General features: G+C 34.2%; 2 protein-coding genes across 2 annotated transcripts; one reads left to right on the top strand and one right to left on the bottom strand.

Annotated features, from left to right (window-relative positions):
* The first annotated feature begins 1,118 nt into the window (after window positions 1-1,118).
* Window positions 1,119-3,900, top strand: LOC119990104 ((3S,6E)-nerolidol synthase 1-like). Its single transcript, XM_038835942.1, has 7 exons — window positions 1,119-1,361; window positions 1,626-1,914; window positions 2,020-2,398; window positions 2,498-2,716; window positions 2,805-2,943; window positions 3,062-3,316; window positions 3,535-3,900. The coding sequence occupies exons 1-7, from the start codon at window positions 1,131-1,133 to the stop codon at window positions 3,817-3,819; spliced, it is 1,797 nt and encodes a 598-aa protein (XP_038691870.1). The 5' UTR covers window positions 1,119-1,130; the 3' UTR covers window positions 3,820-3,900.
* Window positions 3,901-10,621: 6,721 nt separating this feature from the next.
* Window positions 10,622-13,197, bottom strand: LOC119990105 ((3S,6E)-nerolidol synthase 1-like). Its single transcript, XM_038835943.1, has 5 exons — window positions 12,999-13,197; window positions 12,571-12,832; window positions 12,109-12,481; window positions 11,628-11,985; window positions 10,622-11,364 (listed from the first exon to the last, which is right to left on the bottom strand). The coding sequence occupies exons 1-5, from the start codon at window positions 13,131-13,133 to the stop codon at window positions 10,834-10,836; spliced, it is 1,659 nt and encodes a 552-aa protein (XP_038691871.1). The 5' UTR covers window positions 13,134-13,197; the 3' UTR covers window positions 10,622-10,833.
* Window positions 13,198-18,916: the final 5,719 nt, after the last annotated feature.

Below are 18,916 nucleotides of genomic sequence, written 5' to 3'. Positions count from 1 at the left end.
TATCATTCCAATAATACCAAATTCACTTATATCTAAACCCACAATCCCATCAAAAATATTATCACAATAATCTAAATGAACTACACATAAATTGCATTAATCTAAACGAAATACACATAAATTGCATTAATCTAAACGAAAAACCGACTATTACCTTTGGTGGATTTGTCACGGGCTGTCAAGATTATCTCGGTGGAGGAAGTGTCCGAAAATCTCTCAACCAAGGATGCTGCAACTCAAACCGGGGAGGAAGAAAGTGGGCAACACCTGCGGCACACCGGACAAGGAAGAACGCACGTGATGGAGTAGCCGGAGCCACGCCGGTGACGGAGAGTCCACAGATGGGTTGCGCCTTACCTTTTCTCTGATTTTAGGTTTTGTTACCCGTTTTGCGAAATGACTCTGCCTCCAGACCCATTTCTTATTCTTAAAGATATGACGTTGTTTGGAACATCATCATTTCCCGATCTACAATGACGTTGTTAGTAACAGCGTCATTGAAACAAATCTTTAAAGACGCTATTTTTAATAGCGTCATAAGTATAAAAACTTCATATCTTCAAATGACGTTATTGCTAAAGGCGTCATTAGTGTAGTAATTTTTAAAAACATTTGACGCTATTGTATACAACGTCATTAGATTAAAAAAAATTTGATGACAGCTGTTCGTATCAGCGTCAAATACCATTTTGGTAAAAAATTGTTTGCGAGTCCTATATTGGTATTTAAAACATCCAATAATCCTTGTACGGAAAAAACTCCCCTCCTCGTGTTCTTTTCGGATTCATACAATGATATCCTCAAAACCTTAATTGTTATCAACTACCATTTTTTGCACCAATCACTCACTGGTCTTAAAGTCAACTTTCTTCCAAGTACCGTGCAAATCGTGGGTTTCCTGTAACAATATTACCAGTCATTGCCTTTCTGTTGCACATGCACTAACTCTAAAAAGTTAAAGACGTACAATCAAATTATATACATGTGTGCTTCACGTTTCATTGTACGTCATACTGTCATAGGGTCATACGCATTGCTTATTTGCTTCTATTTGTTTTCCCTATAAATATTTGGAAACTCTCTCCATTTTTTTAGTATCAAAGCACCACATACGAATTAAGAATCTTCCAATGGCCATGTCTTCAAAATCTCTCTTCACTTCCTCTCGCACCTCAATTTCCTCCTCCTTGAAGACAATTTCACAGATTGAGATGGCCAAAACAAATGCCAATTGTGTTCCATTAATCCCCGATAATCACAAGTGGAGTACTCATGATGTTTATCACAAATTGGTACTCTCTAGCACCACTCCTCCTCCTTTCAAACAATTGAACCACTTAACCAAACCCCGTACACCCAATGTAAGTACATATTGTTTCTTCATCTATGGTGTCTTTTGACTCTTCTTAGGATATGCCCCTCGTGTTTGTACATATTTTCTTTAATGAATTTCTTACTTAATATATATATATATATATATATATATATATATATATATATATATTTCACTCATCCACACCCTTAAAAAGTGGTACGTATTTTAAGTGTGCAAATTTGATGCGGATGAAAGAATTCTTACATATATATATATATATGAGGTACTGAGCTTTTGATGTTATTTACAGGATCACATCTCGATGGAACATGAGCGCAAATTGAAAGCTTTTAAGCGTATATTCAACATTGTTGGAGAGGATCCCATTGAAAGTTTGGTGATTATTGATGCCGTCCAACGACTTGGAATCGACCATCATTTCCAAGAGGAGATTAACACAATCCTCCAAGATCTGTACTATAATGAAGCCAATATATCTCATGGTAGTGGTGGACCTGGTGGTGGTTATTTCAGTCACCTTCACGAGGTTTCACTTCGCTTTCGACTATTGAGACAACAAGGTTACTATGTTTCTCCAGGTGCGCCATTCAAAATTAATAATGGATTCAAATTAAATTTCGCACCTTTATCTTACCTCACAATGTCGCTTATCGTGAATTATGATTAATATACGTGTGGAACAGAAGTGTTTGACTGCTTCAAGGACAACACTGGCAAATTCAAAGAGAATCTAGGAGAAGACATAAGTGGGCTCATGGCTTTATATGAAGCTTCACACTTATGTTTGGAAGGAGAAAGCGTACTCCAAGAAGCCGCAGACTATAGTGCTCAACTCCTTCATACATGTGTTACAAATCTTGCTCATAATCAAGCAACAATGGTTGAACACACATTGAGTCATCCTCATCACAAAAGCTTCTCCAAGTTCACTGGAAAGAAATATCTTAGTCATGGATTCCAAGACACTAATAATGGTTGGATTAACATTCTAAAAGGATTAGCCAAGATCGATTTTGACATGGCCCAGTCTACATACCAGAAGGAGATTGTTCAGATTTCCAAGTAATTAGTTCAATTAGCTAGTCAAAAACTATTAAGTCTAATTTAACGATTAACGTTGCCAATTAATCCTCTAATTAATTTCTATTTTGATTTTTATAGGTGGTGGAAAAAGCTAGGTCTGGCTAAGGAGATGAGTTTGGCAAGAGATCAACCACTTAAATGGTACATTTGGTCCATGGCATGCATTACAGATCCAAGCTTGTCAGAGGAGAGGATTGATCTTACTAAATCCATTTCTTTTATCTACTTAATCGACGATATCTTCGATCTTTATGGGACACAAGACGAGCTTACATTATTTACACAAGTTGTCAACAGGTATATAAATGAAAACCTAGCTTTTAATTAATAATTTCATGAATAAAAGTGAATTTCACTAACAAACATATAATTATATCATATATAGATGGGATTATGATGCTAGTGAACAACTTCCGCACTACATGAAGATATGTTTCCAGGCTCTTGATGGTATAATCAACGAAATCAGCTTCAAGATGTACAAAAAGCATGGATGGAACCCTGTAGAGTCCCTCAGAAAATCGGTATACATTAATCCCTAGCTAGCTACCCCACAAAATTAGTAAAAATTAATTCTTGAATCATTCGTATTGGTCAAAGTTAATTGGTACTATATTAAAGAATATGAATGATTTGTGGCAGTGGGGGAGACTGTGCAGTGCATTTTTGGTGGAAGGAAAGTGGTTTGCTTCTGGGTATGTTCCAGCATCAGAAGAGTATCTCAAGAATGGGATTATAAGTTCAGGTGTTCATGTGGTGTGCGTTCAACTTTTCTTTCTCTTGGGTTGTCAAGACATTATAACCAAAGAAAGTGTGGAAAGCATTGACAACGATCCAGCCATTGTATCATCCACTGCCCAAATTCTACGGCTTTGGGATGACTTAGGAAGTGCCAAGGTAATTAATTATAGAATAAGTTCCAAAATAGCCTATATGTACTTTGCAAAACAGGTCAATTGTCTTTTTTTCGGGGGTTAAACATGTCCTTGTAATTTGAACAATGACTCAGTTACCCTGTTTTGCAAAGTAAAAGGACTATTTCTGCACACCCGCTGCGGATTTTTGTTGATGTTATAATTAGTAATGATAGATACATATATTGTATTGAATTGCAGGATGAGGATCAAGATGGTCATGATGGATCGTACTTGGAGTATTACATGAAGGAACACCAAGGATGTTCAGTGAAAGAAGCAGAAGAGCATGTTATGAGTAAGATCTCGGATGCATGGAAGCAATTAAACAAGGAATGTATGACTCCCACTCCATTTTCACAATCTTTCATCAAGGCTACTCTTAATCTTGCAAGGATGGTTCCTTTGATGTACAGCTATGATAACAATCAACGACTCCCAAGCCTTGAAGATAATGTTAAATCCATACTAAGCATTGCATTGTAAAAAACCTAAATGATACTAGTCTCCCTTCAATGTACCTTGAGATTTGAATATTGTGAAACAAATAAGATGCTCACGATCTCTCACAATAGTACAATAAAAACAACGGTAGTGATAAACATACATAAAGTTGGTATACATAAGGATACATAATGACTTGGCATACTGATTGGGATTGCTTTTGGGAGGTTGACTGTGCAATTTCAAAATTTGAAATTTGAGCATTGAAATACACAAATCAGCAATTGACTTTTCATGTTTCTAGAAAATACAATTATTTTTCTCACTCCTATATCTCTCCCTCTCCTCCCTCACACGACTTCTCTCTCCCTCTCTCATGGCCACCGCCGGATCTCCATCGTCCGACCACAAATCCGACCACCACTACTGTCAAAAGAATCGTCTGGCCCCCATGAGCAAAGCCCGACCACCACTTGCCATCATTCGTCACTAATTTTGTCACAAATCCACCTTGAAGCCATGGGTTCTCATCGGACAAAAAGCACCGATCGAGCTGATTTTGGTGTCGGTTTGGCAACTCGACACCACCAATGAACTCCGGTAGGTGAGGAGCACCTAGCCCAGCCCTTCGTCGACCAAAACGGCCACCGGCAAATGTAGACCCACGTCGAAAGTATGCTCCAGTGTGTTATTACATTACGTGAAATTAATTACACTGTGAAGTAAAAAGTAATTATCACATATTCCTGTTATTGTCCATGGTTCAAATGTAAGACCATTGTAATTAGGTTTTGTTGGGGAAGATTGGTTTTACACTGTCTTTTGCAAAAATTTAATTCATATTTTTGTAGGCCTTACACTATTGCATAATGTATCTTGATAATCTATAATTTTGCACAAAGCATGGGCTATATACTCTGTCAGTTTGATAGTGTAATGAGGTTTAAAAGCCTTTTTTGGTTGAAAGGATACACTGTCAGTTCAAATGTATAATACAATGGAAGTTTGCACAATATAATTCATTTGTTTGTTGGCCTTGCAATATTGTATAGTGTATTCCTAATAGTATAAATTTTGCACAATGTAGTTGCTAAATACATTGGCAGTATAAAAGTGTAATTGCTTATTGTTCCTGCACAAGACTTTTGCGAACTTGTTTCACATAGAGTTACTAAATACATTGGCAATATGAAAGTGTAATTGGTTATTTTCTATGTTAAAGTATATGAGAGGTTTTGTTGATTTATTTCTATCCTTTTGTGGTTATTTTGATTGTGTCTAGGGTTTAGGGATAATCCTTCTAAATTGTCTGAATGTAATTAGTTGGTTACAATGCAATAGTTAAATACACTGTCAATTGCATAATGTATTTGAGTTTTGTATCAATATTTGATTGAACTCATAGATAAATACACTGGAAGTATGCACAATGTAATTTGGTTGTTTGAAAGCCTTGCACTATAAATTTGAAAATAATGAATAACTCGAAGCTGTGATTACACTACCAATTTATTAATGTATTTGGCTATAATTTTTAGTTTGCTTGCTTAATGGATTCTTACTACACTGTCGGTATGCATAATATATTTGAAATTAATAGGTCCTCTTATTTTTGTTGTTTTTTTGTTTGGTTAGAAAAGTGATATAAACACACTTGCAGAATGCATACTGACAGAATTGGGGGATTTAGTTTGTGATGTCTCATTCTATGATTTAGTAGTTTATTACTTTATTTTGTTTCATGGTTGGTTTGGAAAATATAGTTAACTACACTGCCAGTATGTATAATGTATTTGAGATTAGTAGGTCCTCTAGTCTTTTTTGTTTCATTGTTTGGTTATAAAGTGATATCAATACACTTGCCGAATGCATGCTGGAAGAATTGAGGGATTTAGCTTGTGATGTCTCATTCTATAATTTAGTGGTTTATTTTGTTTCATGGTTGACTTGGAAAACATAGTTAACTACACTGTCAATATATATAATGTATTTGGGATTAGTAGGTACTCTTTTCTTTTTTGTTTCATTGTTTGGTTATAAAGTGAATACCACTTGCATAATTCATAATGTAGAATTGGGGGATTTAGCTTGTGTTGTCTCATTCTGATTTTTTTTTCATTTTTTGGTTAGAAAATATATATAAATACACTGACTCGTTCTTTTGTATTAACAAAAAACAGGGTCGATTGCGGCTTAATAGGCATGTACGTAATTGATTGCATATTCAAAAATATGATCATAAAGAAGAAGCTGACCAAAACAGATATCTACCAACTGAGGACGAAACACATTCATAACTTTCTAAATGATGATGGATATTCATGGAATGTGTACCACTACAAGAAAGTCGAAATGATGACCAAGACATATCTCTGGTTATGTAATGGGGAAGGGAATACATGTTTTTGATATAAATTGAACCATGCTATTTTTTTTGATTTTCGGATACTTAAAAGGCAAGTGAGCCTTATTAATTAGAAGGCATGTCCATGTCTTTCCCCTCCCCCATTGATTGATGAATTTATGGATGAACACCTTATATGAATGTACATAACTATTAGTATTAAAAAACACGACAAGTTGGCAAAATGTAATGAACAGTTGGGCTACATACATTGATAATTCGTAAAGCATTACCAATTGGGAAACAAATACACTATAAAAACATAATATAATAAGTCACTGTCATGATAACAATCGAACTTGATAAAAAATGGGTATACCCATTGATAAAGTCTATGTTAAAGTATATGATTGGTTTTGTTGATTTATTTCTATCTTTTTGTGGTTATTTTGATTGTGTCTAGGATTTAGGGATAATCCTTCTAAATTGTCTGAATGTAATTAGTTGGTTACAATACAGTAGTTAAATACACTATTAGTTGCATAATGTATTTGAGTTTTGTATCAATATTTGGGTGAACGCATAGATAAATACACTGGAAGTATGCACAATGTAATCTGGTTGTTTGAAGGCCTTGCACTATAAATTTGAAAATGATGAATAACTCGAAGCTCTAGTGGAACAACGTGGAAAGAAATTTTGTTTCTGGTGAAATTGATTATCTTGAAAAGTATTGACGATGTGGTAACAAATACATACAGATGCAATAAGCATTTGTTTTAAGTACATGTTACTAATTACACTTTGGGGATGAATAGGCTGATAAACAACTGAGATAATTACACAAACAAGTGCACATGATAACAGATCACTGGGCTAATTACACTGCCATGTGCACAATGTAATCACCGACTGTGCTAAATATACTGTTAAGTGCAAATTGTAATAACCCCTGGTCTAAGTGCACTCTAGATTTCATTGTATAATAACCCACTAGGATAAACACACTATCAATTTCACAGTTTATTACCCCACCAACAGAAATACACTACCAGAAATCACAAAGTAAAAAAAATGATAACAAATACACTGCCTAAATATAGAAGTGTGATAGTTCACTGCCTCAACAAAATAAAACTTTGAAAGTATTTATTTTACCTAATGGTTGAAGTACCAAAATAAAAAACACAACAAATAAATTGTCTGTGAATATTAAGAACAAAAGTGACAACATTTTTTAAAGTCTCAGTTTCAACCATTCCCCTCACAAAATGCATAAAACAACAAAAAAGGGAGAGGAAATCCCAAAAAAAAAAAAAAGTGACTTAATACACTCTCAAATGAATACAGTGCCTTAATACACTATCGGATTCCGACAACATTTTCGGTCGGAAACAGAGTGGGTTAGATACTACACGTCGAGGAGTCCATTGGTGGTCTCGGTTTCCACCAAAGGTGGTCAGTTTGTCCGGATCTGACGATTTTTCTCATGGTGGCCGCGGACTTCCGATCATGATTCTGACAATTACGGTGGACGAAATTTATTAGAGTTTAGTGGGTTTTGTTCCTCATCTCGTTGTGGTTCTTTTAGAATCAGTAGTGTCACAAATGGTGGCCGGACGATAAAGATGCCATGTGAGTTGTGGTAAGCTTAAGTGAGAATAGAGAGATGAGATGAAAGAAGAAGAAGTTGAAATGAAGAGAGAGAATGACACAGATAGAAGAAAAAGTAGTGTGTAGTCTCTTTAGAGAGAGAACGGGGGAGAGAACCAAAAAAGTGAGTCCAAAAAAATTGAAACATGTAAAAAATATATGATGATAGAGAAGCGGGAAACCAATATTCAGCTTTAGGGTTTTTGACCCACAAAAATCTATGTGGCATGCTTAGTTGACATGCCACATAGATTATGTATGTTATGGATGCCAAAATTAAGTATCTATATCATTTTCTTAAAAACAAAGTTTATAATATATTATGATTACCCAGTAGGAAAACGAGTTAGGGGTACTTACAATATCCACTATAGGCAATGTTTCATCAGACCATCCAGTCTATTTTTCAAATTTAAAAAGTAACATGGGTCTCACACTCTTGCACATAATCAGACGGTGGTGATAGAGACTACAAAGTTTCCCACTACAGATACCCCGTCTGGAAAACAAATATGTGGTTGTTGTGTTATAGTTAAAACTGAAAAGATGGGTTAATTTGCAGGTATGATTGCCTTAGGATCCATGTTTCTCTTCTGTTGAATGTGAATATGAATCTGGTACACACATTCATTACATGAAGTCGATTATGTTGACAAGACAAGACATCATATTCACTTTTCATTTCAGATTGCAACAAGAATCATAGTCACTTTTCCCAAGCATTATCGTTTGTTTGCACGTCCGAGGTAGGATTTCTTTTTTGTGGTAATAGTACCACATTATTGTTCTTATTGAAAAATGAATACCCCCCCCCCCCCCACCAATCTACAATAATTTTCTGCAATTACATCTTGACCGTCCACGTCAATTGCAGTGGTGGATTTAGAGAAGAGTAACGAGCTGTCTACGAAGATAAGGAAGAAATCGCAATCCCAACAATAATCAATATCAATCAATACTGTAATCTAACATGTAAGTTTAGAGAGTGCAATCCAGTTTTCTATTCGACCACATAAATTAAATTATAAAATCAAATTTATTAACCAAATTCATTATATATCATAAAGATTAATATATCCCATTAAGCAAGTCAATAAGTTTTATTTCTTTACACATCTTCATACATATATCATAAATAAAAAACCAAACTCATTGACAAAATCCATTTATCGTAAAGATTAATGTATTAATAAGGTTAATATATCACATTAATCAAGATGAATATAGAAGATACATTCACCTTAGAGAAGGACAATGGTCATGTAGGCATATTAGCATATATGACTTTTTGATAAAATTGAGTCACTTACAAAACTATATATAAGGCTATTGATCCCTCTCTCCATTCAAACAAATTTGATGGCAATTACATCACTCACAACAAATATTAGAGTAAGGAGAGAGAAGATCAAGTAATTTCTGTAAGATTAATTACTAAATTAATTAGTTTGTGACCCACATAATAAGAACGTGTGGTCAGTTGGAGGTTTAATGGGATATGTTACACATTCCTTATCTCTAGTTTGTTAATGGAGAAGTAGTTTCCTAAGTGACTCCTACTCTGATGGGTAAATTGAGATGAAATTAGATAAGGAAATTGTCCCCTTTTAGCCTATAAACTGAAACGTTCAGTTCTCCCATCAAAATTACATTGAACGTAAAAACTAAAGAGGGTCATGAGAGAGAAACAATTTTCTACACCTTTGTTCAAGAGTTGGATCAAGTGAAGATGTCGACATTGGATTCAACTAAGTACTATATGGTTGTTTGAGAATTGTGAAAACCATGATAGTTCTAAAGCTTGGATTATGTAGTTGTTCAATTAGTTGACAATGTTGAGTTTTAAATTATTGCTTACAGTTTTCACATATTTGAAACTCAATTTCCACATATTTGAAACTTGATTTTCGTATAATTAACAAAGGTACCAATAATGATACTAAGATGAAGCTTTTATTGTGGGAAAAAAATTATAGAACACGTGTGTATCGTGGAAAGATACCAAGATCAAAGCTTTTATATATTGTGAAAAAAAATAAATATATGGAACACGTGTATCATGGTAACGTGAACACCAATAATTGTTGGTTGAAGACTTGAAGTTGAAAATTTTAAAACCCAACTAGGCAAATATTCTTCAGGTTAGGTTATGATGATGAAAAAGACTAAAGAAAATGACGTACATGATCAAAATATGTATCCTGAATTTCAATCTAAAATATAGTGGCAGAGATTTAATTAAACATGTCTGGTGTGTGCAGTATTCAATTTTCAAAAAATATATATACATTTAATTCCCACTCTCTCATCCTAATGAACTAAATTCAAGGCTTGATAACATGCATATATGTCTACACTAGTATTTGGTTGGTGTTTTGAGGGGAGATGATGATGGAACTAATATATTTTCTTGTTTGATTGAGTTTTAGAGGTCATTCAACCCTCTATTCTCCCTTGTGGAGAATATATAGGCAAGCTCATCAAAATGATACGAATGATTATTCTCCACAAGAGAGAATGTGTTTTGATGTGTAAAATACTCTTTTGTTATAAAATATTATTTTATTTTCTTAAAAAATATGAAAATTGTACTATTAATATTATCACTCATGTGCACTCTTTAATATTTTATGACCAATGCTCACCTTATACTCATCTCACACTCACCTCGCACTCATTTCCTTCTTATCTCATGTTCACCTAATACAATTATGAACCAAATGCCCCGTAAATTCACGAGGCATTAAGTGTTGATTCCCCAACACATGATTTAAACTTTAAATCAAGTGCTGGAGATTAGATTTGTAGCGAACGGTAATCAAAGGGAAAGGAGGGAAACACATTCGGAAAACTCATTAGAAAAGCAGAGTTTATTTAAATTTATACGAGCATACGCGCACGTAATACACACTGCCATCAACTTTGAATAACTAAGAAATTACACATATAAATTACACATGCAATATATAAATTACATATATAAATTACACATGCAATATATAAATTACATATATAAATTACACATATATAAATTACATATATAAATTACACATGCAATATTACTTAATCAGGATGGATTTAAGGAACTCTTCAAGTCTCGGAAGACGTCGATTCTCATCGTACTCGTACATCAATGGAACCATCCTGGAAACATTAAGACAAGCCTTGAGGAAACTCGGAGAAAACGGATTCTTCTGAGAGAGGCATTCCTTGTTGAGCTGCTTCCATTCATCACAAATCTTGCTCTTCACATGTTTTTCTGCATCTTCCAATGAACACCCTGGGTTTTCATTCGTATAACAAGCTAGGTAAGATCCATCCTTACCATCTTGATCCTCATCCTTGGCACTTCCCAAGTCATCCCAGAGTCTTAGAATTGCCGCAGCGGCGGATACAATGGCCGGAGTGTTGTCAATCATTTCCACACTTTTTTGGGTCACCCCTTCACCTAAAAGAAAGAAAAGGTGAAGTAGCACCACAGGCACCCCTGAACTTATAATCCCATTTTCCAGGTACTCTTCAGCCTTTGGAAGATGCCCAGAAGCAAACCATTTTGCTTCTGTCAAAAATGCATTGCACAATCTCCCCCACTGCAACATTCATCCAATTATAATTTATATTAGTAGCAATTTTAATTTTGGCTGGTAAACTAAATTAAGAATGATAGGGATGCTATCAATTTGTATCCTACTTATCCTGACTGCTGAGTTGTACACACAAAATTTCATGTGGGACATGTGGAGCCCACGAATTCATTTGGATTCTGTGCGTCTAACTCATCAGTGGAAGATAATTGGGTTACAAAGTGCTGGAATCTTTATCGTTTTCGATAATAATATATAATTCATCGTACCGATTTTCGTAAAGAATCTAATGGATTCCAACCATGTTGTTTGTAAACTTTATAGCTAATTTCATTGGTGATATCATCCAGAGCCTTGAAACATATCTTCATGTAGTAGGGTAGTTGATCAATAGCATCATGATCCCATCTATCGACAGCTTCTGTAAAGTCTGTAACTTCTTGCAGGGTCCCATAAACATCAAATATGTCGTCAATTAAGTAAACAAAGGAAATGGGTTTTGTGAGATTAATCCTAAGCTCAGAGAAGCTTGGATCTTGGTGGCATGTCGTGGTCCAAATGTACCATTTGACTGGTTGATCTCTTGCAAACTTCAACTCCTCAGCCAGACCTAGCTCTTTCCACCATCTAATTGAAAGAAGAGAAAAAAAAAAACAATCAAATACAAATATAGACCTGCATTAATCACAACAACAATATTAATTACATCTGGGCCGCGGTATTTAACTAGTAATTAATGATTGGACTTACTGTGAAATTTGCACCACCTCTTTTTGGTATGTAGACTGTGCCATATCAAAATCGACCTTAGCTAGTTTCTTCAAATCATCTATCCAACCATTTGTGCCATGGAAATCTCTTAAGAAATTCTTAGCCATAAACCTCGCCAAGCTTTTGTGGTGGGGATGAGTCAATGTGTGTTCAACAATTCTTGCTTGGTCATGATCAAGTTGTGTAACATATGCATTAAGGAGTCGAGAACTATAGTCTCTGGCCTCGTCGAGTATGTTTTCTCCTTCCATACTGAGCTGTGAAGCTTCATATAAAGCCATTAGTCCCTTTATGTCTCCACTTAGATTTTGGTCAAATTTCCCTTCCTCGTCCTTCAATCCCTCGAAAACATCTATTTCCAAACACACACATTAGAATTAGTCTTGAGGATTCGAACATTTGGGGTATTTTTAGACTACTAAACATTAAATCAAACTCTACCTGCAGAAACATAGTAACCTTCTTGTCTCAAAAGTCGAAAGCGAAGTGAAGTGATCATACAATCGCCATGAGTAGTAGTACCATTAGCTAGTGTGTAGTGCTTTTGAAGAATTGTATGAATCTCATCCTGGAAATGGTGGTCAACACCAAGGCGTTGGACGGCATCAATTATGGCCAAACCTTCCGATGGATCTTCTCCCGCGACATTGATTATCTGCTTAAAATCTTTCACCTTGTGGGCGTGCTCGTTGCAAATTCGGTCCTGGAACAAAACAAAACGTCGACTTAATTAGTATGTGATGAGGAGCTCTTCTGGTTTAGTGGTGGTTTGTTTTCTATCCACCCATTCCCTAGAAATATCTAATATAAGAATCACATGAATTTCTTTTAAGTTAAAAGAAAGTGATTGTACGTATGCACAAACTTACATTCAAAGGAGTAGTAGGAGCCGATTTGTGATTGCTGTCAACAGTGCCCCACTTGTTAGTACTATCAGCTGTGACTATTTGTGAAATGGTTTTCAAGGGAATGATTGAGGAGCGAGAGGAACCAAAGAAGGCCATGGGAGATGGATATATTGGAAACAATTATCAACACTGTGTAATGTGTGTGTGTTTGTGAAAATGAGAAGGAGAGAATGATGTATATATAGATAGACGATAGAAGAGAGGTATTAGCAATGAATTAAATGTGGACAATTACTTACAAGATTTTAGCGCAAATAAGTTTGAGGATCCCATTGTTTTTTTGTCCCAATTGTCACCAATGTTGAGATGGATGCACATGATGTTGGATTTTGTATAGCAATAAGAAAGTCTCACATTGGAAAAGTATAGAAAGAAAGAGTAGCTTATAAGTGTGGACTTAACACACTTATTAAATTGAATAAACATACATAGATGGGCTTAGGACATAGCATTACGATATCCTCAATCTCAATTTAAGTTAGTATTTTGATTGTGTCTTTACTATATTTATATTGTTCTTTACTATATTTATTTCGTATTAATAAGTACTTTAAATCTAGTATTTTATGCACTGTCATTCCTGATTGTTTCTAACACATGATCCATGTGAAATCATGAGCCTCACATGATCCATATGAAGTTGTATGCGTCCATTTCAATATTTGGGATAACTGGGATAAAAAAATACTGGGATCCATAAGACTGTTGTTTGTTTGTTGAGACCGTCTTTGATTGGAAAAAAGGAACCAGCAATTTTCACGCAAGGTTTGACAAATTAGGATCATGTTTATCCATACCATGTCCATGAATAAAAGGCTGTCATAGGTTTGGTGGCGACAACTATTTATATTGTTCTTTACTATATTTATTTCGTATTAATAAGTACTTTAAATCTAGTATTCTATACACTGTCATTCTTGATTGTTTCTAACACATGATCCATGTGAAATCATGAGCCTCACATGATCCATATGAAGTTGTATGTGTCCATTTCAATATTTGAGATAACTGGGATAAAAAAATACTGGGATCCATAAGACTGTTGTTTATTTGTTGAGACCGTCTTTGATTGGAAAAAAGGAACCAGCAATTTTCACGTAAGGTTTGACAAATTAGGATCATGTTTATCCATACCATGTCCATGAATAAAAGGCTGTCATAGGTTTGGTGGCGACAACTATTTATCTGTAGGAGACAATGAGAATATACGGAAAAATGAAAATGTAAAAAGAAAAAAAAAACGAAAAAAGACTTGACTGTTTTGAATCACGTAACTACCTCAATAAATCAAAACATTTAATTTGACTGGTATAATTTATGGGTGTAATCGAAGTCAACATTGTTCACGATATACACATTGCAACAATCTACACCACGCAAGACACTCGGACCTACTAATACTAGTACACGAGAAATGCCTTATGTGTGGCAAAAATCCTCTCCAGTTTGTGGGGTCTCTCTCATTGCCAACTGCATAATCAAACAAAGAGTTATTAACATGGATGGGCCCTTAGTTTTATTGGAAATATTTTGTCGGCAATGTGAAACCCCATAATTGTTCACCGAACAATTAATTGGTAAATCTCGGGTCATAACTGTCCACAACTTCCATTGACCAGTTGAGACCTGAATAGAGGCTTTGTACGAGAAGATGAGCGGGGTAACATTAGCACACACTGGGTTGAGCAAGAGCTCATCTCGCAAAGTGCAAATTCAGCCTAAAATGTTGAAATCTGAACTCAATTCACATTAAAAATATACAAATTTTGCTAAAATATTGAAAATTGGCATAAAAGGGTGAAAATTTTCTATCCTTATATGGCAAATGGAAGTGTAGCATCGTGTTTAAGAGTATTGCTTGCTAGAATATAAACTCTGCTGATGTTTTTTTTTTTGGTCTGTTTTTATTAAATTAAGCATGTTTCCTTCAATGTCTTCTCCCAATCTGTCTTTGCATTTATATTTGTGGCTACTGGTCAGATCAGTTGTTTTGGAATGCTATTGGTTAGCATTCTTGTTCAACCTACTGAACCACTGGTTATCAATATCTGGAAATCCGGAAGACATATGTGGACAAAAATAACTTAAATGTATCTTATAGATGCCTCTGTGTGTAGAATTATTTATGCAATATATGGATTAAGACACCCTAGACATTGTTTCCATATGATGGGCAACCGATTTTATCCGGAAATTTTGAACTTGTATTTAAGATGTTTGTGTCATTTGGGCAGGGGCGGAGTTAGGAATATATGTGAGGGCTGACAAAACTAAGCGGGAGTTTTGGGGGACAACGCCCACTAATTTTTTTTGAGGGTTATTTATGCATTTGAAAGTATGAAAAATAACACTAAAATCATATAATAGTGATAAATAATAATTGAAAGTCAATTTACAAATGTCCTCAACGATTTTTCATATTTTGAAATCGTTTTATGATGATCTCAATTGGAATAGCATCAAAAAGATATTTCTCAATGTACATAATTAAACTATCACTTAACCATTGGTCGTCCATTCGATTCCGAAGTCGATTCTTGACTATCTTTATGACAGAATGTGCTCTCTCTACTGTAGCAGTTACAACTGGTAGAATCAATGTCAACTTCAGAAGTCCATAAACTAATGTTTATACATTATATCTTCTAGTATCAATCATTTGTTGAGCAAGATCAATGATTCCAAGCATACTAGTGTGGGCAAAAATTAGAATCTATGATGGAGAAAAATGGATAAAAGCCTAAAAAATAAACCTATGGCAATTTTTTTTTGAGTGGCCCTACTTACCTCCGCCACTGCATGTGGGTTAGGTCAAGCAAGCTTTGAATTAATGACCAACATGGGCCTTTCCCACTTCAGAGTCAATGTTGGACGAGATTGGACAGTTTCCTCAATTTATCAATGACCAACATGGGCCTTTAATTAGTTTTATTGGATGTGGTTAGGCCTTCTCTCTTGTTCCTCCTGTTGGACCAGGAATTCATCACATTCGCCGAAACACTTGGGAATTATTAATCTACCACACAAAATTAGGATATTCATTTTTTCATTAGATTTATGGGGAATTTTCGGAACAAGGTCCATTATTGAAATATTTTGACCGCTTAGATCCAAGCGCCAAAATAATTTTAAAATAAGTCTCTCACTTTTTTTGAGACAAAAATACCCTCCAAGTAAGGAGTTCACTTTCGTTGGGGCTCGTTTGATGCACCATATATTGTTTACAAACCATATATTGTAGAGAGCCACCAAACAATAATATTAGGGTCCAAAATCCCAAGCATTTTTGGACGATTATATTGTCATTTTGAAATTGTCCACATTTCAACCATTTCAAAACTATTTTACATGCTAATTACTCATTTAACCTCCAATTTGGACGAAATATCACTTATACCAATAAATGGGACCCAAGTTACAAGACAAGTTGTGTTTTCTTTTTAAATAAAAAAAGTTGTAAATACTTTTAATTGATTGTAACAGTTACTTCCCTAGTGCTTTTCATTTTTTCATTATTTTATTAGTTAACAGTTTTTTATTAATATAAACATTATAAATTTAATAATAAATTATATTTATTAGATTATAATTTAATAAAAAAATTATTATAAAACTTATAAAATATCATTTTTACAATACTTTAATTTATTTAATATTATTATTATTTATTAGAAATTGTTTACTATTTTTTTGCTATTTAATTTAATTTGCTACAACTTAAATGTATAATACCCTTGTACGTAATTTACAAAACAATTTTAACACCATATATGCTACCAGCAAAAGTAGCACCAAACACCTACCAGCATTTCAGGAACCATATAAGCTACGATTTATTACTATCGAAATTGTCTACCAAACGCACCCTAGTATATTTTTCTCTCTCACGTAATCATAGGTTTTTTTACTTAAAGAAATTTCGAAATATTTTATCTATCAAAAGTCAAAACACATGTCAGATTTCGAAAAAAAATAATTATATATTCAAAATCAACGCGTAAAACTCTTTCCAACAATACTCAATGTTAATATTTTCAACTGTTCAAAAAATAGTGATATTTCATTAAATATTGAAATTTCAAAAAAAAATGAAATTTAACTAAAATGATGAACTTTTTCCTAAAAAGTGAAATTATTACTTAATTGACATTCTAAAAAAACAGTTATGCTTCAAAAAATAGTTAAATAAGGACTGAAAGGAGAAATTTGGACTCAATTCACATTTCAAAAAACAAAACAGTGATATTCCAAAAAACAGTGAAATTTCACTAAAAAAGTAAAATTCGGACTAAATTCCCATTACATAAAAACAATGATATTCCAAAAAAAAAAATGATATGAAGTTAGGCCTAAAAAGTTGAAATTTGAACTTTTAAAAAAAAAGAGTGCAATTTCACATTGAAATTTAACTGAAACAATGAAATTTGGCATAAAAAGGTGAAAAAAGTTTTTTTATCCTTATATAACAAATGGAAGTGTAGCATCGTGTTTAAGAGGGGATGACATGGGTTGCTGTAAATATTAATATGCGGCATGCCTCAAAATTTTTTTAAAAATTTATATATATTTTATCGATTTTACGAATCCAACGATATATTTTTTGTTTGAAACAAAGATCAAATTTTAACATGAAAAGTGCATGACAATCCTGGACCATTAGATATAAAAGAAAAACATTACATACATTTTTCATATTGAATTTTATTTTTGTTTTGGACAAAAGTATCGTTATATTCATAAAACCGATCAAAATACATATATAATTTTTTAAAAATCGAAAACTCTTTTTATGCCATTTTACAACGGGCTCTTGATGTGCCCACTAATATACACCTTTTTTGCTTGTGTTTTTTATTTGAATTGATATTTTGTTTATCGAAATAAGATCGAATTTTGAATAAATTCTACTTTTTGTGCTTTTCAACTCCTTACGCTCGATAGCCGTTCGATCCATGCTCGAGGGTAGATTACATCAGACCAACATAAGAGTTACGCCCAATGGCCGCTCAATACACGCTCAAGTGTAGGCAAGCCCATATTGGCCAGTGGCTGGCACTCAACTGACACTCAACAGGTGTTCAATAGGCGCTCGACAAACGTTCGAGCATCCTTACAAAATAAGAAATTCAAGAATTAGATGTTTGATTTGTTTTAGGAGTTTCCTTTGTAGTTGACATGTTTTCTTATTATTGAAGGAAACCCTAGGAGATTGAGGAGAGTTTCTATACAATATAAATACCTTATCACAAGCAAAAAGAAAAGAAACGAAGTGAGAGCAGAGTAGCAGCGAGGATTCTTTTCAATCTCAGTTTTGGAACAATACTTTTTGGCTGGTTTTGAAGACTTCTCTCAAGGACAAGGATTCCAACACACCTCCATCTCCATCAACAACCTCAACTGTGAATCACCTACATCATATCGTCATCTCCTTGTATTTGTTCTTTAGTTTTTCAGATTATGTCTTCATCCAAGTTCATGATGTATTTTGATTCCATGCTTAGCTAAACCTCTCATCCTAAGGTTAGGATGAGTCACTTTATTTAAGTACTTGATTTCAATCCGTCCATAGTATAATTTTCAGAAGATTGATTCTTGAACCTCCAAGTCTGCTAAATTATCAATTATCCTTGTTTTGACACTTAGCTAATGTTATTGCTTGGATATACTTGTGAGTGTTAGTGTTGAGTGACCATCTTGCCTAACATAGAAGCACATTGACTCAAGAGATTATATAGGCATATAAGCTAAACCTAGACTTGTATGGCATATATGTTTTTCGTTCTCACAAGGCTTAATGGATTTTTGTGTGTTAAATGTGACTTAGAACAAAGTCTCGTTGCAAACAGAAATACTGGATCCTAGCCATAACCAAAGGTAGA

This window comes from Tripterygium wilfordii, chromosome 21 (assembly GCF_013401445.1).
Source record: "Tripterygium wilfordii isolate XIE 37 chromosome 21, ASM1340144v1, whole genome shotgun sequence".
In the NCBI taxonomy this organism is placed as follows: Eukaryota; Viridiplantae; Streptophyta; class Magnoliopsida; order Celastrales; family Celastraceae; genus Tripterygium; species Tripterygium wilfordii.
Note: the sequence above shows the minus strand (reverse complement) of the source record. Positions and strands in the feature narration are given on the sequence as shown.

Excerpts from the sequence above, each read along its gene's own strand:
- LOC119990104 (XM_038835942.1), top strand. The coding sequence starts at position 1,131 with ATGGCCATGTCTTCAAAATCTCTCTTCACTTCCTCTCGCACCTCAATT. Across the intron at positions 1,362-1,625 it reads CCAAACCCCGTACACCCAAT|GATCACATCTCGATGGAACA; the intron begins GTAAGTACATAT and ends TGTTATTTACAG. Across the intron at positions 2,717-2,804 it reads TTTACACAAGTTGTCAACAG|ATGGGATTATGATGCTAGTG; the intron begins GTATATAAATGA and ends TATCATATATAG.
- LOC119990105 (XM_038835943.1), bottom strand. The coding sequence starts at position 13,133 with ATGGCCTTCTTTGGTTCCTCTCGCTCCTCAATCATTCCCTTGAAAACC. Across the intron at positions 11,986-12,108 it reads GAGGTGGTGCAAATTTCACA|ATGGTGGAAAGAGCTAGGTC; the intron begins GTAAGTCCAATC and ends TCTTTCAATTAG. Across the intron at positions 11,365-11,627 it reads TAGATTCTTTACGAAAATCG|TGGGGGAGATTGTGCAATGC; the intron begins GTACGATGAATT and ends TGAATGTTGCAG.